Raw genomic sequence first — 27,214 nt, forward strand, 5'->3', positions numbered from 1 at the left:
GGCTCTATATATAGGAAGGCACGCTGTATTTGGCTCTATATATAAGAAGGCACGCTGTATTTGGCTCTATATATAGGAAGGCACGCTGTATTTGGCTCTATATATATAGGAAGGCACGCTGTATTTGGCTCTATATATAGGAAGGCACGCTGCATTTGGCTCTATATATAGGAAGGCACGCTGTATTTGGCCCTATGTATAGGACGACATGCTGCATTTGGCTCTATATATAGGAAGGCACGCTGTATTTGGCTCTGTATAGGACGACATGCTGCATTTGGCTCTATATATAGGAAGGCACGCTGTATTTGGCTCTATATATAGGAAGGCACGCTGTATTTGGCTCTATATAAAGGAAGGCACACTGTATTTGGCTCTATATATAGGAAGGCACACTGTATTTGGCTCTATATATAGGAAGGCACGCTGTATTTGGCTCTATATATAGGAAGGCACGCTGTATTTGGCTCTATATATAGGAAGACACGCTGTATTTGGCTCTATATATAGGAAGGCACGCTGTATTTGGTTCTATATATAGGAAGGCACTCTGTATTTGGCTCTATATATAGGAAGGCTTGCTGTATTTGGCTCTATATATAGGAAGGCACGCTGTATTTGGCTCTATATATAGGAAGGCACGCTGTATTTGGCTCTATATATAAGAAGGCATGCTGTATTTGTCTCTATATATAGGAAGGCACGCTGCATTTGGCTCTATATATAGGAAGGCACGCTGTATTTGGCTCTATATATAGGAAGGCACGCTGTATTTGGCTCTATATATAGGAAGGCACGCTGTATTTGGCTCTATATATAGGAAGGCACGCTGCATTTGGCTCTATATATAGGAAGGCACGCTGTATTTGGCCCTATGTATAGGACGACATGCTGCATTTGGCTCTATATATAGGAAGGCACGCTGTATTTGGCTCTATGTATAGGACGACATGCTGCATTTGGCTCTATATATAGGAAGGCACGCTGTATTTGGCTCTGTATAGGACGACATGCTGCATTTGGCTCTATATATAGGAAGGCGCGCTGTAGATAGGAAGGCACGCTGCATTTGGCTCTATATATAGGAAGGCACGCTGTATTTGGCTCTATATATAGGAAGGCACGCTGTATTTGGCTCTATATAAAGGAAGGCACGCTGTATTTGGCTCTATATATAGGAAGGCACACTGTATTTGGCTCTATATATAGGAAGGCACGCTGTATTTGGCTCTATATATAGGAAGGCTTGCTGTATTTGGCTCTATATATAGGAAGACACGCTGTATTTGGCTCTATATATAGGAAGGCACGCTGTATTTGGCTCTATATATAGGAAGACACGCTGTATTTGGCTCTATATATAGGAAGGCACGCTGTATTTGGCTCTATATATAAGAAGGCACGCTGTATTTGGCTCTATATATAGGAAGGCACGCTGTATTTGGCTCTATATATATAGGAAGGCACGCTGTATTTGGCTCTATATATAGGAAGGCACGCTGCATTTGGCTCTATATATAGGAAGGCACGCTGTATTTGGCCCTATGTATAGGACGACATGCTGCATTTGGCTCTATATATAGGAAGGCACGCTGTATTTGGCTCTATGTATAGGACGACATGCTGCATTTGGCTCTATATATAGGAAGGCACGCTGTATTTGGCTCTGTATAGGACGACATGCTGCATTTGGCTCTATATATAGGAAGGCACGCTGTATTTGGCTCTATATATAGGAAGGCACGCTGTATTTGGCTCTATATAAAGGAAGGCACACTGTATTTGGCTCTATATATAGGAAGGCACACTGTATTTGGCTCTATATATAGGAAGGCACGCTGTATTTGGCTCTATATAAAGGAAGGCACGCTGTATTTGGCTCTATATATAGGAAGGCACGCTGTATTTGGCTCTATATATAGGAAGGCACGCTGTATTTGGTTCTATATATAGGAAGGCACTCTGTATTTGGCTCTATATATAGGAAGGCTTGCTGTATTTGGCTCTATATATAGGAAGGCACGCTGTATTTGGCTCTATATATAGGAAGGCACGCTGTATTTGGCTCTATATATAAGAAGGCATGCTGTATTTGTCTCTATATATAGGAAGGCACGCTGCATTTGGCTCTATATATAGGAAGGCACGCTGTATTTGGCTCTATATATAGGAAGGCACGCTGTATTTGGCTCTATATATAGGAAGGCACGCTGTATTTGGCTCTATATATAGGAAGGCACGCTGCATTTGGCTCTATATATAGGAAGGCACGCTGTATTTGGCCCTATGTATAGGACGACATGCTGCATTTGGCTCTATATATAGGAAGGCACGCTGTATTTGGCTCTGTATAGGACGACATGCTGCATTTGGCTCTATATATAGGAAGGCGCGCTGTAGATAGGAAGGCACGCTGCATTTGGCTCTATATATAGGAAGGCACGCTGCATTTGGCTCTATATATAGGAAGGCACGCTGTATTTGGCTCTATATATAGGAAGGCACGCTGTATTTGGCTCTATATAAAGGAAGGCACGCTGTATTTGGCTCTATATATAGGAAGGCACACTGTATTTGGCTCTATATATAGGAAGGCACGCTGTATTTGGCTCTATATATAGGAAGGCACGCTGTATTTGGCTCTATATATAGGAAGACACGCTGTATTTGGCTCTATATATAGGAAGGCACGCTGTATTTGGTTCTATATATAGGAAGGCACTCTGTATTTGGCTCTATATATAGGAAGGCTTGCTGTATTTGGCTCTATAAATAGGAAGGCACGCTGTATTTGGCTCTATATATAGGAAGGCACGCTGTATTTGGCTCTATATATAAGAAGGCATGCTGTATTTGTCTCTATATATAGGAAGGCACGCTGTATTTGGCTCTATATATAGGAAGGCACCCTGTATTTGGCTCTATATATAGGAAGGCACGCTTTATTTGACTCTATATATAGGAAGGCACGCTGTATTTGGCTCTATGTATAGGAAGGCACGCTGTATTTGGCTCTATATATAGGAAGGCACAACATGTCTGTCTCTTTATAGGAAGGCACACCATGTCTGGCTCTTTATAGGAAGGCACAACATGTCTGTCTCTTTATAGGAAGGCACACCATGTCTGGCTCTTTATGGGAAGGCACACCATGTCTGGCTCTTTATAGGAAGGCACACCATGTCTGGCTCTTTATAGGAAGGCACACCATGTCTGGCTCTTTATAGGAAGGCACAACATGTCTGGCTCTTTATAGGAAGGCACACCATGTCTGGCTCTTTATGGGAAGGCACACCATGTCTGGCTCTTTATGGGAAGGCACACCATGTCTGGCTCTTTATGGGAAGGCACACCATGTCTGGCTCTTTATAGGAAGGCACACCATGTCTGGCTCTTTATGGGAAGGCACACCATGTCTGGCTCTTTATGGGAAGGCACACCATGTCTGGCTCTTTATAGGAAGGCACACCATGTCTGGCTCTTTATGGGAAGGCACACCATGTCTGGCTCTTTATGGGAAGGCACACCATGTCTGGCTCTTTATGGGAAGGCACAACATGTCTGGCTCTTTATGGGAAGGCACACCATGTCTGGCTCTTTATGGGAAGGCACACCATGTCTGGCTCTTTATGGGAAGGCACACCATGTCTGGCTCTTTATGGGAAGGCACACCATGTCTGGCTCTTTATGGGAAGGCACACCATGTCTGGCTCTTTATGGGAAGGCACAACATGTCTGGCTCTTTATGGGAAGGCACACCATGTCTGGCTCTTTATAGGAAGGCACACCATGTCTGGCTCTTTATGGGAAGGCACAACATGTCTGGCTCTTTATGGGAAGGCACACCATGTCTGGCTCTTTATGGGAAGGGGAGCTGTGCCTGAGTCAGGGCTCTTTGAGGGGTCACTTTGTGTTTGTCTATTTATGGGAGGATACATTGTGTGTGGTTCTTTTATATGGGGGGATCACACTGTGTCTGATACTTTATGGTAGGGTACATTTTTTCTGGTGCTTTATGGTGAGTGGCACTCTGTGTTTGGCTCTCTTTAGGGGTGCCCTGTGTCTGACTCTTTATCGGGGGATGTCACTCTTTGTCTCTTTATATTATGGTAGATTGGGCCTGGCTCTTTAGGATAGGGTACATCGGGACTGGCTCCTTATTATTGGGCCACACTGTGCCTAGCCCTTCATGGGAGGAAAAACACCCTGCATGTTTTTATGGGAGCAATTACACTGTGTATGGCTCTTTATTGGAGGAATCAAACTGTGTATGACTTCATGAGAGGAATCACACTGTGTATGGCTCTTTATGGGAATAATCACACTGTGTATGGCTCTTTATGGGAGGAATCACACTGTGTATGGCTCTTCATGGGAGGAATCACACTGTGTATGGCTCTTTATGGGAGGAATCACACTGTGTATGGCTCTTTATGGGAATAATCACACTGTGTATGGCTCTTTATGGGAGGAATCACACTGTGTATGGCTCTTCATGGGAGGAATCACACTGTGTATGGCTCTTTATGGGAGGAATCACACTGTGTATGGCTCTTTATGGGAATAATCACACTGTGTATGGCTCTTTATGGGAGGACTCAACCTGTGTATGGCTCTTTATGGGAGGATTCACACTGTATATAGCTGTTTATGGGAGGGATTACACTGTGTATGGCTCTTTATGGGAGGGATTACACTGTGTATGGCTCTTTATGGGAGGAATTACACTGTGTATTGCTCTTTATGGGAGGGATTACACTGTGTATGGCTCTTTATGGGAAGAATCGCACTGTTTATGGCTCTTCATGGGAGGAATTACACTGTACATGGCTCTTTATGGGAGGAATGACACTGTATATGGCTCTTCATGAGAGGAATCAACCTGTGTATGGCTCTTTATGGGAGGAATCACACTGTATATGGCTCTTCATGGGAAGAATGACACTGTGTATGGCTCTTTATGGGAATAATCACACTGTGTATGGCTCTTTATGGGAATAATCACACTATGTATGGCTCTTTATGGGAATAATCACACTGTGTATGACTCTTCATGAGAGGAATCAACCTGTGTATGGCTCTTTATGGGAATAATCACACTGTGTATGACTCTTTATGGGGGAATCACACTGTGTATGGCTCTTTATGGGAGGACTCAACCTGTGTATGGCTCTTTATGGGAGGATTCACACTGTATATAGCTGTTTATGGGAGGAATCACACTGTGTATGGCTCTTTATGGGAGGACTCACACTGTATATTGCGGTTTATGGGAGGAATCACACTGTGTATGGCTCTTTATGGGAAGAATCACACTGTGTATGGCTCTTTATGGTAGGAATCACACGGTGTATGGCTCTTTATGGGAGGAATTACACTGTGTATGGCTCTTTCTGGGAGGGATTACACTGTGTATGGCTCTTTATGGGAGGAATTACACTGTATATGGCTCTTTAAGGGAGAGATCACACTGTGTATGACTCTTCATGGGAGGAATTACACTGTGTAGGGCTCTTTATGGGGGGCATAGAATCGATAGTATAGCACATAGTGTTATCGCTAGGAACATTCGATCAATGCAGTTTATATTTTACAGGAAGATTTGCGCTGTCCCCGAATGATCTGGAGACGTGAACATTCAGCAAAAAACATGCAGTCAGCCCATGATAAATATGATTTACATTAGTACACAATATCAACTCCTACAGCTCGTAGCTTGGATTCATTTTTCCCCAGAGATAGATTTTATTTTTGTTCTGCCTGTTGTGTTTTCTCTAATTCCCAAATGATTTTTCTCCATCTGCTGCGAATGTATAGAGACATCTTTTGTGGGTCATATACTCTGGCAGAGGGTATGAAGCTGCCTGTGGTTGTCTTGCCTCTCTGCAGATATGCATTGTAAACATATGATCACTTGTTTCCTTAAAAGAGTACTACGCTGCCCCAGGGCTCGGAATATTTTTTTCCGAACGCTGGGTGCGGGAGGCGGGGATCGTGACATCACAGCCATGCCCCTCGTGACGTCACTCCACGCCCCCTCAATGCAAGTCTATGGGAGGGGGCGTGGCGGTCGCCACACCCCCTGCCATAGACTGCATTGAGGGGGCTTTGTGTGACGTCGCGAGGAGCGTGGTCATGATGTCACGACCCCCGCCTCCTGCACCCAGTGTTCTAAACGAATGAAGGGTGCTGCACAGAGATCGTGGGGGTCCCCCCCCGATTAGACATCTTGTCCTCTATAGGGACGGAGTACCCATTAAAGGGGTACTCCGGTAGAAAACAATCAGTAGGGCTCACTGTCATGGGCACATGCCTCCATTGGTTATGATAAGGAATTTTCTCTTAGAATGGCTTGTTAAAGGGGTACTCTGGTGGAAAACTTTTTTTTTTTTTTTAAATGAACTGGTGCCAGAAAGTTAAACCGATTTGTAACAGTTCCTGATACGGGCATCAGGTGTCAGCAGAGAGCACTGTGGACAGACAGAAAAGCAATCCCAAAAAAAAATTATTTCCTCTGTAGTATACAGCAGCTGATAAGTACTAGAAGGATTAAGATTTTTTTTTATAGAAGTAATTTACAAATCTGTTTAACTTTTTGGCACCAGTTCATTTAAAAAATATATTTTCCACCCTAGTACCCCTATAACACAAATGCAGCAATTCATTAAGAATGTTCCAAAATATTTGCTCAGTGTGAACATAAATCACAAAGGTGCATTAAGTTGTCAGTTCTAAACGCATTTCGGGGTACAAGAAACGTTATTGGACCTCTTCTTCAGTGGCTGATAAAACAATAATAAAATCTATGTCTCTCTTATTGGAGGTATTGTGCTGCCACATATTCCTTCATAATCAGGGACTGCCAGTGGAGGGTTTCAGTAGTCTGCCGATAACCCTGTTAGATAGCTTTGGGGATGAGGTGTTGGTGTTTCGCCCACTTAGGGGGCATCTCTTGTATCCTATCTGTAACCCAGGTAACCCTGTGGATCTGATGGGATTTCTGAGTGTTACTGGCTTGTGTTTCTCCCTATATATTTTTTACCTGTTGGGCAGTGTCATTATTTGTCTTTTGAAGTACTCAGTATAAAGGGGTACTCCGGTGGGAATTTTTTTATTTTTTATTTTTTTATCAACTGGTGCCAGAAAGTGAAACAGCTTTGTAAATTAGATTTAAAAAAAAGGGTATGTGGAGCTCACACAAAGGGACACAAGGTTAACTGAGTTCCTTCACTCAAGGAATATAATGGGAAAAAATGTAAAAACGGAGAGATCAGTCCTCAGTGTCTCACCCACATCTGTGAGTGTGTAATGGATATCTGGTATAAATAATAAATTTGTACTATTTAATATACACTATTAAAATATTGATGTAAAATTTCTCTAAATGTTCCGCCTCTGCAGGGCCCTTGCGTTAAATAAGAGAATATAATAATACAATTCTTTATAGAAATGGTAATCTAATATATTACTGCGGTTGACCCCTGTACAAATTATTACATATAAAAATCATATACAAAACCTGCAAAGAAAATGCATAGAAAAAAACTTGTAAAAAATAATAATAATAATGTTGCCAAATAATAAAGTCCTGTGAAGAAATATCCTGTGGAAATAAAGTCCTGAAAAAATATATAATGCAAAAACCAATTAAGATGAAAAGATGATTCTTTTCACTGTTTACAATCCTGTGAAAAGATGATATGTCCGATTTTGATACAATATTGTGATTCCCAGCAGACACTGTATCTTTAAGTAGAGAATATCTCAGTAAATATCCTGTTTAAGAGAAATTTGGCACACTGTGCCACTCACCGCCCTTTAATCAGATGTTCACAGGGTCTCGATGTGTATCTCCACGAGATGGTGACTTTATGACTGGAGGTGGCGACAACCGGTAATGGAATCAAGCCTCTTCTCACAGTCTGATACCGCTGGCAACAGATGGTAACAATGCTCGCTTCGGCGTGAAGATGGATACCGCCCGATGTAAGCGGCGTGTAGAGGCAGCGGCGTGTGAGGTGATCGGTCAGCTGATTGCAGATCAGCTGACCTCGGTTGCACTCAATCCCGGTATGTCCCGCAAGTTTGAATTTACCCTGGCTTCGGACGGGAGGTTGCAGAGTGGCCTGGAGGACCCGGACGTAGTTGTTGAGTCCAGTGACTGGCGCTGGGTCACAGAGTCGCAGATGTCTGCTGATAGATCGCAAAAAGGTCTGCTGGTAGTTATAGTCCTTCTAGTAATAAAAGTTATAGATTTGATAGATTTTGATTCCTCAATGTCCCGGACAGTAGTAGAAATGGACGGACAATCATTCCAATATGGTCCCTTGGTATGGCAAAAAATAAATAATAAAAATAAAAAGGCAAAATAAAAACGCAGGTGAACCGCATCAGATGCGAACTTGTAGCAATACAAACGCGTTTCGGGGTATCTATGGATAGTGTCCTGACCCCTTCCTCAGTGGTGCATACAAAGAACTGAATACCTTGCAATATAACACTGGCTTTTTTTATACTTTTATAATTAGTACACCTTTGTGGTTACGCTGATCCTACGAAAATATGGTCTGGATCTATATGATCCAATATCTAGAATGGGAAACAGAAATCCATTGACCAAGAGTCTAATAGCACCATGTGAATACAGGTTAATGGTTTTTAAATATATTTGTTAAAAGATACCAATTGGAAATCTTATTTGTTTAGCATTGACAGGAAAATAAAACTAACTTAGAAAAATAAATAAAATGAAAATAGAAAATAGAAATAAGGATGAAAATAAAGATAAATAAAAATAAAGATAAAAATGAAATAAAATAAAACAAAATAAATACTCTGTGCACAAATGACCAGGGTGCCGCCCCGGAGATTGCAGGGGTCCCCAGCATCGGGACCCCTGCGATTAGACATCTTATCCCCTATTCTATCCTGGTTTGAACATATCCTAACTTGATTCCTATAAGTTGTCCCTAATGTGAGTTGGGAGTTTAGATTACGCCCCCCACAGGACACTGGGGCTAAAGTGAAAAGTGACAATCGCTGTACAGCGTTACGGAATACGTTTGTTCTTTCTAAGCGGCGAGAATAAATACACTCCCGTAAGGCAGTATTCTTTTTATTTTCAGCCGCTAGAACACAGAACCCAACCAGAGTTTCCAGCCGCGGCAATGTTTCAACATGCAGACACCATTATTTAAAATTCCAATTTTCTTGTCTTGCTGCCTCCAGCTTCACACCGTTCACGATAACCTCATAGAAAGCTTTGCAATATTTTTTTTGTTCTCTCCTCCATATAATTTACTTTCCTCGGACTGTCCTGATGATTCATGACTGTTTTATCATAGAGATTTTAATTAAAATTGATTTGTTTGAAGGAAAAAAAGCTATATTAACAGCAGGAACTTTTGGGCGCAGCTAGACAGCCATGGTTGGTCTTTAATTCATCACTCCCCGGATGGCCCAGAGCCACCGAGCTTCCCAGCAAACCAAAAGGAGATTGAAATCTACCTTTATTAGTCGCTGAAAACACAGCGCGGCCTTAAAATTAAATGCGGAACGTGTTTGGAATGAACTTGGCTCTAAGAAAATCCAGAGAATAAACAATAAACATAATATTGGCCACTTCTTGATGCAGATAAGATTTCCTCCGAATTGTTAAATGCCAGATATCGATATGCTGATGCTCCGTGATTAATGGATTTTTTTTTTTCATCAGCACACAGAGATCTCAATGACTTCTTCATAATTTCCATCCCTCTTGCTCAGTCACAGACTACAACCAATGTTTTGTGTGTATTTTTTCCTCTGTAGGTATTCATAGGGAGGTGTGATGTGTTGTTGTGCCAAAAAATTATACATTTTTGAATTTGTAACACTGATCAGCTATAACATTAAAGGGGTGCTCCACTGGCCAGCGTTCGGAACATTTAGTTCCAAACGCTGTGTGCGCACTGCGGCGGTCGGCCACGCCTCGTGATGTCACGCCCCCTCCCATAGACTTTCATTGAGGGGGCGTGGTGGATCCCTGCAGCGCGCACACAGCGTTAGAAACGAAACGTTCCGAACGCTGGCCAGTGGAGTACACCTTTAAAACCACCGTCAGGTAAAAGTGAATAACATGGATGATCTGGTAACAATGGTGCCTGACAAGGTGCACACTGTGTAGATTCAGCGAAGAGCATTTTCTTGCTAAATTACTTTGAGGATCTGCATCGTCTGCATGGTGCAAAAATGATCCGGAATTGGCGCTTTTGCCTGCGGCAATTTCCCACAGACATGAGCACTGCCCCAGTGACAAACAGGACTTTCCTGACTTCTGGTTACAGATTGAACATATTCAGTCTTCAACCAAAATTGTTTTCCACCGAAGTACCCCTTTAATGTATTTGCACCTTCCGAATAGGGGACACTCCCAAAAGCAGACGTGGACACACCCAAAAAGGAACATAACACTCCAAATAGGGGACAAAACACACTCAATATACAACTAAACACTCCCAATAGGGGACCATCAGGCTCATGTGCCGGCCCTACCTTGTACACAGGGCCACCATCAGGGGGGGTACAGACAATACCCCAGTATGGGGCTCCCAGGAGGCCCTGGCCACCACTGCACCCACTTGCAGCAGCCCCAGCACAGAAGCAAAAGGCTGCCCTTTAAGAAGTGGTCTCCTGCATCTGTATGTCTGCCAGCCACATCATTGACCTAAGCCCCCTCTCACCCCTTTTTCTCTGTGCCACTTTATTAGCCCTTTATTTAAATCATTCCCCCCCTTTACATAATTTCCCCTTGCCCCCCCCCCTGTGCCATTTTATTCCCCTTTAATTACCCTTTGTGCAAATTCATCACTCCCTCTTTAAAACCCTCTGTGGCATTTATTTCCCCTTTATCCCCTATGCCACATTATTTCCCTTGTGCCACATCACTTTTCCCCTTCCCTCCTCTCCCTGTTGTTCTTCTCACCCGGCCAGCAGGCTCAGGTGTAGGGGTTCCCAGGGGGTTTGAAAGCGCTGCACTTAGAGCAGTAGCTGCGGGCACTGACAGGTAAAGTCAGGAGCGCCACTTGTCACTGCTGGCAGCCGCCGCTGCTCACTGCCTTTCAGTGAGTGCAGCACAGAGGACGCCAGGAGAACATGAAGTGGCATTGGAGGGATCAAGAGGGGGAATAAAATAGCATGGGGGGGGGGGGCTGATAAGGGGTGATTAAACGGCACTGAGAGATTTTAAGTGGCATTGGAGGGATCAAGAGGGGAATAAAATAGCACGGCGTGGGGGGGGGGAGTGATAAGGGGTGATTAAACAGCACTGAGAGATTTTACTGTAATATTGATTTTTATCGTGTTTTACTAATAGGTTACTATAGTATTTGATCATTTGGGGTGTGTGTATATAAAATTTAGATGATATGTGCCCTTTCAAAACAATCATCCTTGAACTCTTTGTGTCTTTTGTATTTAGGATTCCAGGAAGATGCACATTGATGACCTTCAGATGTCCTTGGACAATGTCGGAAACAAAAGGCTCCAAGAATCGTCTTGCAGAGCTACCTCACTTCTGTCTCGCTCGGCTCCACCATCAATACTGAGACACCCACCCAGTCCTGTGCTCAACAGATCGTCCCTTAGAGAGAGGTAACAGTCCTGCCTCATATATTTGCTGAGTTCATGAGTTTTGTAAAATAATGACAAATATTCGGTCAATTATTATAATTCTTGATTGAAAAATTTCAGTGAAGTTTTTCCGAGGACCTTGATACATTGCTAAGAAATCAATCTCAAGGTGTTGTTTTATATGTAATCTCTCCATCTCGGGAACGCTGTCCTATCTAAAACCGTGGGACGGCAGTCAGCAGAATTGCTGCCTAATTGTTCAATATACAAAGTTGCTGAGCACTTAGATTTTCTGAAAGGAAAGATTTGTATCTTGAGTCTTTTCATGGTAGATGTCACTCGCTGTCAGTCATAGCTGGAAGCAAAGACGAGGCAGGAAGGTGTGGGGAGCCTGGCATTTATTTTCTAGAAGAAGAAATTGTCACCAGACCTTAACGTACTTGAAAATTCCTTTTAATTCATTAATACAGAACATGCTTTTTTTGTTTTCACTCTGTGAATGTCCTCTAGCTTCAAAATTTACTTTTATATACAGTGGGGTAAAAAAGTATTTAGTCAGCCACCAATTGTGCAAGTTCTCCCACTTAAAAAGATGAGAGTGGCCTGTGATTTTCATCATAGGTATACCTCAACTATGAGAAACATAATGAGAAAAAAAATCCATAAAATCACATCTGATTGATGTCTGATTTTTAAAGAATTTATTTGCAAATGATGGTAGAAAATAAGTATTTGGTCAATAATAACAAAAGTTCATCTCAATACTTTGTTTTATACCCTTTGTTGGCAATGACAGAGGTCAAACGTTTTCTGTAAGTCTTCACAAGGTTTTCACACACTGTTGCTGGTATTTTGGCCCATTCCTCCATGCAGATCTCCTCTAGGGCAATGATTTTTTGGGTCTGATGCTGGGCAACACGGACTTTCAACTCCCTCCAAAGGTTTTTTTATGGGGTTGAGATCTGGAGACTGGCTATGCCACTCCAGGACCTTGAAATACTTCTTAAGAAGCCACTCCTTCGTTGCCCAGGCAATGTGTTTGGGATCATTGTCATGCTGAAAGACCCAGCCACGTTTCATCTTCAATGTCCTTGCTGATGGAAAAAGGTTTTCACTCAAAATCTCACAATACATGGCCCCATTCATTCTTTCCTTTACACGGATCAGTTGTCCTGGTCCCTTAGCAGAAAAATAGCGCCAAAGCATGATGTTTCCACCCCATGCTTCACAGTAGGTATGGTGTTCTTTAGATGCAACTCAGCATTCTTTCTCCTCCAAACAGGACGAGTTGAGTTTTTATCAAAAAGTTCTACTTTGGTTTCATCTGAGCATTTGACATTCTCCCAATCCTCTTCTGGATCATCCAAATGCTCTCTAGCAAACTTCAGACGTGCCCGGACATGTACTGGCTTACGCAAGGGGACACGTCTGGCACAGCATGATTTGAGTCCCTGATGGCGTAGTGTGTTACTATTGGTAGCCTTTGTTACTTTGGTCCCAGCTCTCTGCAGGTCATTCACTGGGTTCCCTAGGTGTTGTTCTGGGATTTTTGCTCACCGTTCTTGTGATCTTTTTGATACCACGGGGTGAGATCTTGCGTGGAGCCCCAGATCGAGGGAGATTATTAGTGGTCTTGTATGTCTTTTATTTTCTAATAATTGCTCCCACAATTCATTTCTTCACACCAAGCTGCTTGCTTATTGCAGATTCAGTCTTTCCAGACTGGTGCAGGTCTACAATTTTGTTTCTGGTGTCCTTCGACATCTCTTTGGTCTTGGCCATAGTGGAGTTTGGAGTGTGACTATTTGAGGTTGTGGACAGGTGCCATGAATACAGGTAATGAGTGGAGGACAGAGGAGACTCTTAAAGAAGAAGTTACAGGTCTGTGAGAGACAGAAATGTTGCTTGCTTGTAGGTGACCAAATACTTATTTCCCACCATAATTTGCAAATTCTTTAAAAATCAGCCAATGGGATTTTATGGATTTTTTCCCCTTATTCTGTCTCTCATAGTTGAGGTATACCTATGATGATTACTAATTACAGGCCTCTCTCTTATTAAGTGGGAGAACTTGCACAATTGGCTGAGTAAATGCCCCACTGTATTTTATGTAGTCGTCTGGTAATACAGAATATTTAATACTAGGGATGTCCTGATACCATTTTTTAAGACCGATACTTTAATTCTAGCGCTCGCCGATACCAATTATGAGTGCTTTTATTTTAAAGGGAATCTGACACCAGGGTGACGCGGTTCCTGGCGCTGTGTACCGTATGATATGTGGGGTCCTTGTTGTGTACAATGGAGGCGGCTGCTGTAGTATGAGCCAAGATTTCTCTCTCCTCCATTGAGCAGAACAAAGAATTTGCATTGGTGGCGAGAACGATGACCACCTGGTGAGCAGCGGCAGAAACCGGGTCACCTGCACTCTCTACCTATAGACTCAAGTTAGTGCAGGTGACTCTGCTGTAAGATTGCCTTTAATATTAGCTAGTATCCCCTTGCAGACATTAGCAGCACCCCTGTAGACATCAGCCCCCCTGTAGACATTAGGCCCCCCCTTGTAGACAGCTGCCCCCCCCCCTTGTAGACAGTAGGCCCCCCTTGTAGACAGCAGGCCCCCCTTGTAGACAGCAGGCCCCCTTGTAGACAGTGGTCCCCACCTTGTAGACATTAGTAGCAGCCCCCACCCTTGTAGACAGCTCATCTGTGGCTGTCCTCTGTCAGGTGCTGCCACTCCGCTGCCCCGTGCTCCCGTCCGCATCATGGCGTTCTATGGAGGAGCCTGTGACATACATGTCACTCTGCTTCCTCCGTAGCGTTACGCTGGACGCAGTGGAGGAGGTGGAGTGAAGTGATACTAGTCTCGGTATCGGTACATCCCTATTTAATACATATATCTGGCATCAGTAGCAGGTCCCATTGATGCCAATTTCAAGGGGTTTTATATTATTAAAAAGAAAAAGTGTACCAATCATTTTTTTCCATACGTGTATGTTAAAGTACACCAAGCACCCGTATTGATCAGAAGATTGAAGGATTTCCTGTGCTGTGGTATCTGCATTTATGAACACACACAACGCTGTACATTGTGTAGCGGCTGTGCCTGATATGACTGCTTAATCTCAGTCAAGTGAATGGGGCTGAGCTACATGCAGTACTAGGTACAACCACTAGAAAATGTATGGAGCTGTGCCTGTTAAAAAAGAGGTGGCCATCTGTGGCATGTATACATCGCCACGGGCCACATTGACTTTGTTGGATTGATTGTAGTCAGATAGTGATTACGTTACCTAATGTACATCTGTTTTTACCTGAACGCATAGTGCAGCAGACCACACTTTTGAATTCAGGTCAGAACATTACCCAAATATAGTCACTACCTGACTGTGATTGGACTATTGAAGTCCATAGGGCTTGTGCCTGTCCAGTCAACATAAGATGCCTGATGGTATAAGAAAAAGAGAGAGACTGACATGGAGGCACCTCGTCTATTACCACTTAGACCCTTAGGGCATAAGAACAAACTCGGGGCACAACAGGCCCATAGATAGTGGCTGGTCACCTTGTGTAAATAGAAAACTTGCATGTCACCCCACCAGCATGGGTAACAAACAGATGCAGGAACAGCTGCTGAGCTCGGGGTCCCAGGAAAAGACCAATCCTGTAGTGGGTGAAAGAAAATGACCCTTGAGAAAGCGCTGCCAGTTCCAAATACGTTACAAACCAGACCAGAGATGCAGGTTATACAAATCACTGGAACAGTTTAATAGTAAAAACAATAAACGAAGATGATGCGTTTCGGGGGGGCCACCCCCTTCCTCAGATCAGTATCGATTCTGACCGGAGGAAATGGATGGCTCCCCTGAAATGCATCATCCTTGCGCCAATTGGAACTGTCAGCGCCTTCGCAAGGGTCATTTTCTTTCACCTACTACAACATAGGATGCCGACTTTTATAATCATGGACAGGCTACACTGTGACTGGTGGAAGATTTACATAGAATAGCACAAGGGAGAGAGGGTTACTGATGCACTGTGTCTTCAATGTTCTTCGTGAGCAGAGATTATAGTAACAGAAGCTGCACATCAAGGAAGGGGTTATACGAAACACAGGGATGTGGGGGATTTCATGATTACATTGTAGTACTGTGTATTTACAGAAGGGACAGCTGCCCTGAATTTAAAAGGAATTGGCCCGGATTCAAGAAATCATATCTGCTTTCTTACAAAAACAGTGCCACTCCTGTCCTCAGTTTGTAAATGCTATGGCAGCTAAGCTCAATTGAAGTGGAGCTGTAATACCACACACAACCTGATGACAAGTACGGAGCTGTTTTTAGAAGGAAGCACATGTGTTTTTCTACTCCCAGAAAACCATTTCAAATCATGGGAGACCTTAATTTACTTTTCAGGAAAATGTTTCCAGGTACACAGCCCAGGTTTTCTTTCTCCTCCTCCAGCACATAGCACATGCTAAGCGCCCCCCCCCCCCCTTCCTTCCTTCCTGTGTCCTGCCCTGATCTGTTACTAGAGACAGATTTCCTCTAACACCAAGCAGTGGACAGCAAATTCCAGAAACGGGAGGCACCTAATGGCTAAGGCTTTAGAGCTGATTTTTTTATTTATTTTTTATTTTTTTTGTGATAGAGTAATTTTTGATAAATGATAGATTTACAAATATATTAGGATTCAAGAAATCACATGGGTTATCACATTGAGGGTGGTAACATGTTGTTTGATAGGACAGATGACCAAATTTATTTGAGGGTTTCTGGAAAGCTCTGCAGAAAATGCCACTCTATTGGTCGCAGATAATGGTGACCATGCCTTCTAATATAGCAATTGGATTATTATTAGTTAATGCACATAAATAATCAGTATTTTTAAACACGAAAAAGCTCTGACTTCTTTCCCCTGTTATTTTTTTTTTTATTATTCACTGTGCTCATCTCTGATCGATGCCTCACAATCCTGTCATACTTTCCCCACTAAAGCTGCCAAGACTTATCTGGATGTCAAAAAAATGGCTTTCAGTTCATCCAGCCGCACAGTGCTATAAAAATTCAAATTATTGTGAGTCTGATTTTTCTTTCCAATGTGTGGGATGCTGTTAAACAAACAATGTTCCCCGCGAGCCAAGCTTTCCTGCTGGAATTATAGACCCTGACAAGAAGCAAGAATTCACTGTTAGATTTCTTTCCCTTTAGAAGCAAAAAATATATATATTTGTAATTCTTGCAAAAGCCCAGAGAGCTCCTTATTTAAAGTTAAAGTCCACCATTACAATTTGAATATTTTTTTTTCATTATTCCAGTATATCTAAAGTAAAGGGAGTTTGCTTACATTAAAAAGGGATTATCTAGGATTAGAAAAATATAGTGGTTTGGTTTCTTATTTTCCAAAATCAGCATCACACCTGTCCTCAGTGTTAAAGAGTACCTGTCATCAAATGATATTTTCTAAACTAACTCAGATTATATTCCCTAACTACTCCTAACACCTCTCCTGCCTTTACATATTTTTTTCCAAGCTTTAAAAAGCTGTGTATCATACCTTTCCTCTTGCTCACATTGTGTGAGCTCCCGGCAGGAGAAAGTGGGCGTTCCCCAGCAGACGTGAAGTCACTGCAGCCTGCGAGAGCTGTGCCTCACCATGCCCCGCTCGTACTTCCTGAGTTTGGTCTCCTGCCAGGCCTAGAGGAGACCAAACTAACTGTTTGACTTGTGCAAGGAACAGAACAGAGCCACCTAGTGGCTGTTTTTTCAATCACATTAAAACATATAAAGGGTGAGAATTTTAACATCAAGTAAATAGCAAAATGTCTTATATTATGACGAGCAGCAATATATTAAAAGTCTAGTTTGGTGACAGGTACTCTTTTACAGAGTACTGTGGTGAAGGAAAAATGATCCCGTATACAAAAGATAGGTGATAAGTGTGAGATCGTGGGGGTCCGACCGCTGGGACCTCACGCAGCTATCCCCAGGAATGGAGCGTGTAGACCCCCCCCCCCCCGCACGAAGCCGTGGTTGAAACGCCCCCTGCATGTATATGGGAGAGCCGTAGATTCAGAGTTCATGTATCCCCGGTTCTCTTATAGAGATACATGAAGGGGGCGTGTCTGCTGCCGCTTTGTGCGTGAGTCGACATTTTTTAGGGAGAGCCGGGGTGCCGTGCAGGAGATTGTGTGTGTGGGGTGTACATTGGTCGGACAGCCCACCATCTGACACTTGTCCCCTATCCTTTGGATAGTAATATGTTTTCCTGCACCACAGAACTTCTTTAAAACTCAGCTCTATTCATTTTAATGTAACAGTGCTGTAGTGCAATACATGAAACGAAGACGAGAGCGGTGCCGTTTCTAAAGAAGACAAGTATGTCTTTTTAATCCCGGATAACCCGTTTTCAAATTTCTTAATATTTTATGTTTACAGCTCCTATGCAGACCAGTGTGGTTTCTATGGCTAAAGAATTCGAACAAATGCTGTGCAGTCTGAATCTGCCTTCATACTACCGTCCATCTGTCACTGAGATGGTACTAAAGTACATTCAAGAAAAAATGTACAGAGATTTTAGCGAATCTACAGTAAGATTTGTCAAACTCCAATCCAGTATTTCTCAATCAGGGTGCCTCCAGCCGTCAAAAAAATACAACTCCCAGCATGCTCCGAAAAGCCTTTTATTTAGCTGTTTTAGCATATTTAGCTGTTATGCTAAAATACACTATTGTTACTTTTCCGAGCCCTGTGGCAGCAATCCAGCCTCTGTTTACTTCCCTAATACCACACTCTCTCTCCTGATGAGGATCCGGACACACTGATTAGCTGCTGTGGGTTCAGAACATCATCAGCCGAGCAGAAAGAGGGCATCATTCAGAGGAATAATGCGGACCAAAGTGCTGGTGTTATGTCAGAGATCTGAACCTGTCAAAAAGCTGTATCCCAGCGGTTACCGGTACTGCGCGCACACCCATCACTGGTGAGGTCCAGAAAAATGATAGATGTCACAGACACAAGCAAGCGTTCGTAGAGGCATTTTGCTCATCACAAAGTGCTGAGAGTGACACAACACTGGTGCGCGGGGTATGTGCATTGTTTACGGTCACTTTCTAACAGGATACAACTGGTGGGTCAGTTGTCACCCACTCCTTCCTATGTGTACATTAAACATACCCCAGACCGGCTTGGCTGGTTTCACACTACGTTTGTAGCGTACGAAACCGGAAACAGCTGGGGGAGTGAAAACCGTGCGCTCCCATATCCCAGCCGGGTCCGGCCTGTATCTCATTCATTTGAATGCCCATTCATTTGCTCATTTTTGCTCCATGTACGGTTTTCTGACCGAACCTAACACCGTGGTATACCACGGTTCTAGGTCTGGTTAGAGAACCGTATACAGGGCAAAAATGAGCCGACGGAAGTCAGCGTTTGACTCCGGTCAGCTTATTGAAATGCATTTCATACAGGTTGGGCCGGCTGGGATACGGGAGCGCCCGGTTTTCGCTCCCCCCAGCCATATCCGGTTCCCGTACATTACAAACGTAGTGTGAACCGGCCCTTATACACTTAGGCAAGAACAGCACTTTACACTGTTGAACTTCAGGGATACCAATCTGTCCAGTTAGGAAGCATAGGCTCCCATCTTTATCATACTCGCAAAAAGGTTTCCAGTGTCTCCCAGCTTTAAAGCAGACAAGCCTCCTCCCTCCAGGTTCCTTCTCCCTCTGCAGTTCCCTGTGCTGCCTTTTGGGTGCAAGCTCTGTTTTGGGCCAGAACACTCCCAAAATCGGTCCTAGGCAAACTTTACTTTGCCTGTAGGGCATGCGCACACTTCCTTCCTAATTGCGTAAGGGCCAGTGCACTTAACCAAAAGTTTATCCTTTGCAACCGTATGACCCCCAGCAAGTTCCCTTCATGAGTCCCGTTCATCAGAACTTGCTGGGTGTCCTAGGGTTGCCTCGGCAACTACCACCTTTCAGATCAAACAGGAGAGCAACTTTGAACACTCATTTCATCCACATTTTGCGAACACTATTTTTCACACATAGACATAAAATAAATGAGTCAAACAAGTTAAAGAACAGTTAAAAAAGGAAAACTTTATTTATTAAAATGTTTGTGTAGGGATTTTTGTAACCTCCCATCACTCACAAAGAGCGGACAGTAACTAACTCAGGACAGGAAAAACCTCCAGAGGGGAGGAAACCTGTAGGGAATCCATGGCTACTGTATTACCCTTCCTCTGGGCATACTAAAGGAGGTTACCTCTAGAATTTGGGCAAAGTGTCTGTGTATGTGCGTGATTCCAGGGGTTATGTCTTCATCCAACTTCTTGCTGTAGGTCCGGAAATGCGACTCCACATCCTGGAAATACTGCATCTAAGAGAGAAAAACAAAAGAAAAGAAAGATAATTTACATGTTTATTATAGAAATGTACATGGAACGACACTAACCAAACCTGTGTATGAATCTGCATTCCCGGGTCCCTACAGTGTCCAGCATGGGCCCCTCACTGATGAACAATGAGCAGGAGCCGTGTTATTTCTGCTCAGTGCTGCTCTCTGGTGGACAGTGGTTATGACATCACATGTGTGACACGCTGCTCCTCCTGGGAATTCTATGTGGGAGGTGCTGCTCTCTGATTGGCTGAAATCCAAAAAGGGTTTTTAACATATTCTGCATGATGTTTACCTAAGGGATTTTTTGGCATTTTTTCTTAAAGTGGCGCTACTCCCTGTGGGGTGCTTTATATTTGTTTCTCCTAAACAGACACTCAGTATATGTAATGTCATTTTGTGGTCCCAACAGCCTGGGCTCATAGGTTTTTTCCGCAGATCAGTGCAGCTCCGGCAGGCTCATTGAGCAGCGTTGGCTGCTGGGACGTTTGACGCCCCCGACATTGTGCCACGGAGTGGGAGGACATCACCCAGGCAGCATGGGCCGAGATTGACATACTGCATCAGTGATCCCCTGTGGCCCTCCAGCTGTTGCAAAACTACAACTCCCAGCATGCCCTGACGGCCTTTGGCTGTCAGGGCATGCTGGAAGTTGTAGTTATGCAAAAGCTAAACAGATGTCTGTCAAAAGAGGGTAACGAAACGCCAACGTCACACATAAGTTGTGTTGAATCCCAGCCTAAGCCTAGGAACAGACACAATTTTTATTTGGTGATTATGGCAAAAAAATAAAACCCTCAAGATAACTGCCCCTCATTAATTTACTCCCAAGAGGCAATGTTTGTTTCTTTTTTTCCCCAAAAAACAGTGGGGGAGATTTATCAAAACCTTTGCAGAGGAAAATTTGCCCAGTTGCCCATAGCAACCAATCAGATCGCTTCTTCCATTTTTAAAAAGGCCTGTGAAAAATGAAAGTACAATCTGGTTGCTATGGGCAACTGGTCAACTTTTCCTCTCCACGGGTTTTCATAAATCTTCCCCAGTGTGTATTATTATAGGGATTTTCGGGGAGATTTATCAAAACCTGTGCAGAAGAAAAGTTGTTGAGTTGCCCATAGCAACCAATCAGATCGCTTCTTTCATTTTGCAGAGGCCTTGGTAAAATGAAAGAAGCGATCTGATTGGTTGCTATGGGCAACTGCACCACTCTTTCTCTAGACAGGTTTTGATAAATATCCTCCTTTGTGTCTTTGGCATTTTTTTTTCCCCCCTGCGAGATTCTTTCGTCATGTGACTTAAGGATTTGTATTGAAAAATTGGGAAGTAAAACGCAAAGACTTTATAAAAACAAACACTATACTCTCGGCATCCCACGAATTTGGCAGCCTAAAAACGCCATAAAAGGATGAAGAAAACACCATGAGGGTCTGGTGTTTCAGATTACCCTATTGACTCCCAGCTAACGTGCCCGCTACAAGCATGGCATTTTTCGGACAAAATCGCCAAGTATTATCGCAGTCTAAATAAATGTTTTCACAATAGCTGTAAACAGGCTGCAGGCTGTGCTATATATTTGTCGTGGCGTACAGTTCACACCAGAATTATGATGCGTCCTTCGCCGGCGTATATGGCTTTCTGTGCAGGAGAATCCAGTGGACGTTGTTTCCTTGGCGCACAGTTATTGCAGTAATTATGATGTGCAACTTTTTTGCAAAAGTTGCACAGTTTTGTGCAATTGTGAGGCATTTGCGGCCAAATTAGCCCCAAGTCCTGCATAAACATCACCTGGTATTTATTAAAAAGCTCAGATACCCTGATAAACGCCAAACAGCTGCTTAATTTTTTTTATAATTTTTTTTTAAATAAAATGTGAAAAAAGCTGCAATTTTGCGCTTTTTTATTTATTTTTAACGTTTGCACCGTTCACCGTACGTAATCACTAACATTATATTTTAATAGTTAAGATATTTACGCATGCGTTGATACCAAATATCTGTGTAAATTATTAGTTTTTTTTTACACTTCATGATTCTAAAATGGGAAAAAAAGGACACTTAACATTTTTGATGTTTGTGATTGCTAATGCTGTTCAGTGCTATGCATAGGACATAGCATTGATCAGTGTTATTGGTCATCTTCTGCTCTGGTCTGCTCGATCTCAGACCAGAGTAGAAGACCCGTGGAAAGCGGCAGATTCAGGTAAGCGGACCTCTGTGCTCCGTTCCTGCGGGCGATCCGATCATCCATATTTCTGACCGCACTCCCGCAGATGCCGTGATGTCTTGGGGAAGAGTACCCCTTTAACCCCTTAACGATAATGAACGTAAATGTACGTCATGGTGCCGTAGTATTTAATGCACCATGATGTACATTTACGTCATGCGCGGCAGGTCCCGGCTGCTATCAGCAGCAAGGGACCCGCCGGTAACGGTGGACATCCGTTATCGCAGGGCTGTCCTCCATAAACCCCTCACATGCCATTATGGACGATCGGATCCTCACGGCAGCGCTGCGGGCGATCCGATCATCCCTTTAAAGTACCACACTGCCGCAGATGCCGTGATCTGTATTGATCACAGCATCTGCGGCAGTACAGTACTTTTAATGGATGATCGGATGACCCTGCTCTGCCACGGGGATCCGATCATCCATAATGGCGGACGGCGGTCCCCTCACCTGCCACTGTCTGTCTCCAGGGGTCTTCTGCTCTGGTCTGAGATCGAGCACACTAGAGCAGAAGATAACCGATAATACTGATCAGTGCTATGCCCTGACCGCGGTGCCGCGCACTATTAACCCTTTAGACGCGGCGTTCAAAGTCGCGGCGTGCTCAGTTTGAGTGGACTTTGGAAGAGAGGCAGTGAAAGAGAGTCATAAAACTGAAAGATATCTGCTGTGAGGAGTGAATCTGTTGGAGTGATTTGTGTGAGTACTTACATTTGCACATAGAGGGATCACTGATAATGTAAATAATCCCGTACGGTGAATGGCGTTAACTGAAAAAAAAAAACAATTAGTCACACTTAAAACAAAAAGTACAATTGGTCACACTTAAAACAAGGCCTCAAATGGGTCTGTGGATGGAAATATAAAGTAGTTACGGCTCTTAGAAGGCGGGGAGGGAAAACGAAAATGCAAAAATAAAATTAGCTGTGTCCTTAAAGGGGTACTTTTCCCCTAGATATCTTATCCCAAGGATAGGGGATAAGATGTCTGATCACGGGGGCTCTGCCGCTGGGGACCCGCGCGATCTCCGGCAGCACCCGGCGTTTGTTTAGAGCAGGGGCCTCTGGTGTGACCCGCACCAGGTATGTGTAATTTGCATGCAGTTCCTGGAGCCGGGCAGGTAACTTCTTCAGGCATTTAGCCCTGCTTCGGGCAAGCAGTGTTAAATGCCGGAAGTCTTCACTGACCCCGCCCTCCTCCTCCCCGTCTCCGGTTGGCCGGCCGAGTCTGATGAGGAACGTTGCGCATGTGACGTCCCTCCACAGACCCGCACAGGAGGACGTCAGTGATGTCACGCGTCAGGCCGCCGCCGGAGAGGAGAAGCCCATCACAGGACATGTAAGTGTGTCTATGTGTGTGTGCATGTGTGGGTGTCTGTCTGTGTTTGTGTCTGTGTGTGTGTGAGAGAGAGAGAGAGGGGGGACGACGACAATGCTACCTAATGTGGGGAACCTGCCTCTACCTAATGTGGGGAACCTGCCTCTACCTAATGTGGGGAACCTGCCTCTACCTAATGTGGGGAACCTGCTTCTACCTAATGTGGGGACAGGTAAGGTTGTCTATGTGTGGGTGTCTGTGTGTGTGTGCGCGCATGTGTGGGTGTCAGTGTGTGTGGGTGTGCATGCGCGTGTGTGAGCCGGGGGGACTGGGGTGGGAACTGGGGGGGAAACGACAATGCTACCTAATGTGGGGAACCTGCTACTACCTAATGTGGGCAACCTGCTTCTACCTAATGTGGGGAACCTGCTTCTACCTAATGTGGGGAACCTGCTACTAACTAATGTGGGGAACCTGCTACTACCTAATGTGGGGAACCTGCTACCTACCTAATGTGGGGAACCTGCTACCTACCTAATGTTGGGAAACTGCTGCCTACCTAATGTGGGGAACCCCCAGAAGTAGCACCCCCATCATCCGTCAGCTCATGCTATTACCACACGGGTGTAGGGGGAATGGGGGGGGGGTTGCTGTGGATGATGAGGGGCACATAATAAGGGCATTATATGTAAGGGGCGCATGTGGCCCAGCCTCACCCAGCTGTTACCTCCAGTGGCCCCCAGATAATTTTAGATTGAGACCCCTGGTTTAGAGCATTGGTTGCAGCACTGGAGGCTCGTGATGTCACGGCCACACGGCCAATGCAAGTCTATGGGAGGGGGCATCACTACCACAAGTTCCCTGCATGAGTCCCATTCATCAGAGCTTGCTGGGTGTCCTATGTTGCCTTGCCAACAGTACCACCCAGCATCCACACCGAACCTTGCAGATCAAACAGGAGAGCAACTTTGGACACTTAAAAAAAAAAAAAAAAAAAAAAACTCCACATTTTGCGAACGCTATTTTTCACACACAGAAATTAAATAAATGAGTCAAACAAGTTAAAGAACAGTTAAAAAAGGGAAACTTTATTTATTAATTATTTAAATGTTTATGTAGGGATTTTTGTAACCTCCCATCACTCACAAAGAGCGGACAGTAACTAACTCAGGACAGGAAAAACCTCCAGAGGGGAGGAAACCTGTAGGGAATCCATGGCCACTGTACTACCCTTCCTCTGGGCATACTAAAGGAGGTTACCTCTAGAATTTGGGCAAAGTGTCTGTGTATGTGCGTGATTCCAGGGGTTATGTCTTCATCCAACTTCTTGCTGTAGGTCCGGAAATGCGACTCCACCTCCTGGAAATACTGCATCTAAGAGAGAAAAACAAAAGAAAAGAAAGATAATTTACATGTTTATTATAGAAATGTACATGGAACGACACTAACCAAACCTGTGTATGAATCTGCATTCCCGGGTCCCTACAGTGTCCAGCATGGGCCCCTCACTGATGAACAATGAACAGGAGCCGTGTTATTTCTGCTCAGTGCTGCTCTCTGGTGGACAGTGGTTATGACATCACATGTGTGACACGCTGCTCCTCCTGGGAGTTCTATGTGGGCAGTGCTGCTCTCTGATTGGCTGAAATCCAAAAAGGGTTTTTAACATTTTCTGCATGACTTTTTACCTAAAGGATTTTTGGCATTTTTTCTTAAAGTGGCGTTACTCCCTGTAGGATGGAGGGGGGGCTTTTATATTTGTTTCTCCTAAACAGACACTCAGTATATGTAATGTCATTTTGTGGTCCCAACAGTCTGGGCTCATAGGTTTCTTCCACAGATCAGTGCGGCTCCGGCAGGCTGCCTGAGGACATCACTCAGGCACCATGGGCCGAGATTCACATACTGCATCAGTGATCCCCTGTGGCCCTCCAGCTGTTGCAAAACTACAACTCCCAGCATGCTGGAAGTTGTAGTTATGCAACAGCTAAACAGATGTCTGTCAAAAGAGGGTAAAGAAACACCAACGTCACACATAAGTTGTGTTGAATCCCAGCCTAAGCCTAGGAACAGACACAATTTTTATTAGATGATTTTGGCTTAAAACCCCCCACAAAATAACTGCCCCTAATTTATTTACTCCCAAGAGGCAATGTTTGTTTCTTTTTTTCCCCAAAAAACAGTGGGGGAGATTTATCAAAACCTTTGCAGAGGAAAAGTTGTTCAGTTGCCCATAGCAACCAATCAGATCGCTTCTTCCATTTTTAAAAAGGCTTGTGAAAAATGAAAGTACAATCTGATTGGTTCCTATGGGCAACTGGTCAACTTTTCCTCTCCACAGGTTTTCATAAATCTTCTCCAGTGTGTATTATTATAGAGATTTTGTGTCTTTGGCATTTTTTCTTCTCCCCTGCGTGATTCTTTCGTCATGTGACTCAAGGATTTGTATTGAAAAATTGGGAAGTAAAACGCAAAGACTTTATAAAAACAAACACTATACTCTCGGCATCCCACGAATTTGGCAGCCTAAAAATGCCATAAAAGTATGAAGAAAACACAATGAGGGTCTGGTGTTTCATATTACCCTATTGACTCCCAGGTAACGTGCCCGCTACGAGCATGGCATTTTTCGGACAAAATCGCCAAGTATTATCGCAGTCTAAGTAAATGTTTTCACAATAGCTGTAAACAGGCTGCAGGCTGTGCTATATATTCGTAAAGTCGTGGCGTACAGTTCACACCACATTTATGATGCGTCCTTCGCCGGCGTATATGGCTTTCTGTGCAGGAGAATCCAGTGGACGTTGTTTCCTTGTTATTGCAGTAATTATGATGTGCAAATTTTGCAAATGTTGCACAGTTTTGCGCAATTGTGAAGCATTTGCGGCCATATTTGCCCCAAGTCATGAATAAACATCACCTGCTATTTATTTAAAAGCTCAGATACCCTGATAAATGCCAAACAGCGGCTCCTGGTGTGCAATAGTGTGCCGCGCAGGCAACAAACCCCAAAAGTCATGCGCGTTCATAAATGACCCCCTGAAACCAAAGTTACCAAAGTTCTTAAATTTCGTTTTGGAAAATTTCATGGTGGATTGGCAGGTTCTATTACTGCTTTTAAAGGGGCACTCTGTCCCTAGACATCTTATCCCTGCTGCACCCGGCATTCATTTAGAGCGTCAGGTGCAGTCACAGAGGCTCGTGACGTCATGGCCACGCCCCCTCAATGCAAGTCTATGGCACGTCCGTCACGCCCCCTCCCATAGACTTGCATTGAGGGAGTATGGCCATGACGTCACAAGCCTCTGCCCCGCATGGGCAGTCATCTGGCACGGAGGGAAGTTCGCTCTGTGCACCGGATGTCTGGAGTGCCGAAACCGAGAACATGGGGGTCCCCGACAGCGGTACCCCGGCGATCAGACATCTTATCCACTATCCTTTCGATAGGGGATTAGATGTCTAAGGGCAGAGTACCCCTTTAAGCCTCTGTGGTCACCAGTAGGAAACTGAAGGTTTCTTAGAACTACAAGAGCCCCATTGCCTGCTCCCAGCGTCTTTATAGCATTCTTCATGTAAGGAGAACATATTAACCCTTTAAAGACAAAGATAATTTTGTCCTTTAGGACAGTGTTTCCCAACCAGAGGCCTTTAGCTGTTGCAAA

At 44.0% G+C, this 27,214-nt stretch overlaps 1 protein-coding gene across 4 annotated transcripts in view; it reads left to right on the forward strand.

Annotated features, from left to right (window-relative positions):
• Nucleotides 1-27,214, forward strand: part of SPATA6 (spermatogenesis associated 6) — a 121,663-nt gene that overhangs the window by 51,403 nt on the left and 43,046 nt on the right. For all 4 annotated transcript variants that reach the window (XM_056532465.1, XM_056532466.1, XM_056532462.1 and 1 more), the window contains one exon: nucleotides 11,459-11,631. In XM_056532465.1, the coding sequence (XP_056388440.1) occupies nucleotides 11,459-11,631 (173 nt within the window). The remainder of the gene's footprint in view (nucleotides 1-11,458; nucleotides 11,632-27,214) is intronic.

Source organism: Hyla sarda, chromosome 7 (genome assembly GCF_029499605.1).
Source record: "Hyla sarda isolate aHylSar1 chromosome 7, aHylSar1.hap1, whole genome shotgun sequence".
Classification (NCBI taxonomy): Eukaryota; Metazoa; Chordata; class Amphibia; order Anura; family Hylidae; genus Hyla; species Hyla sarda.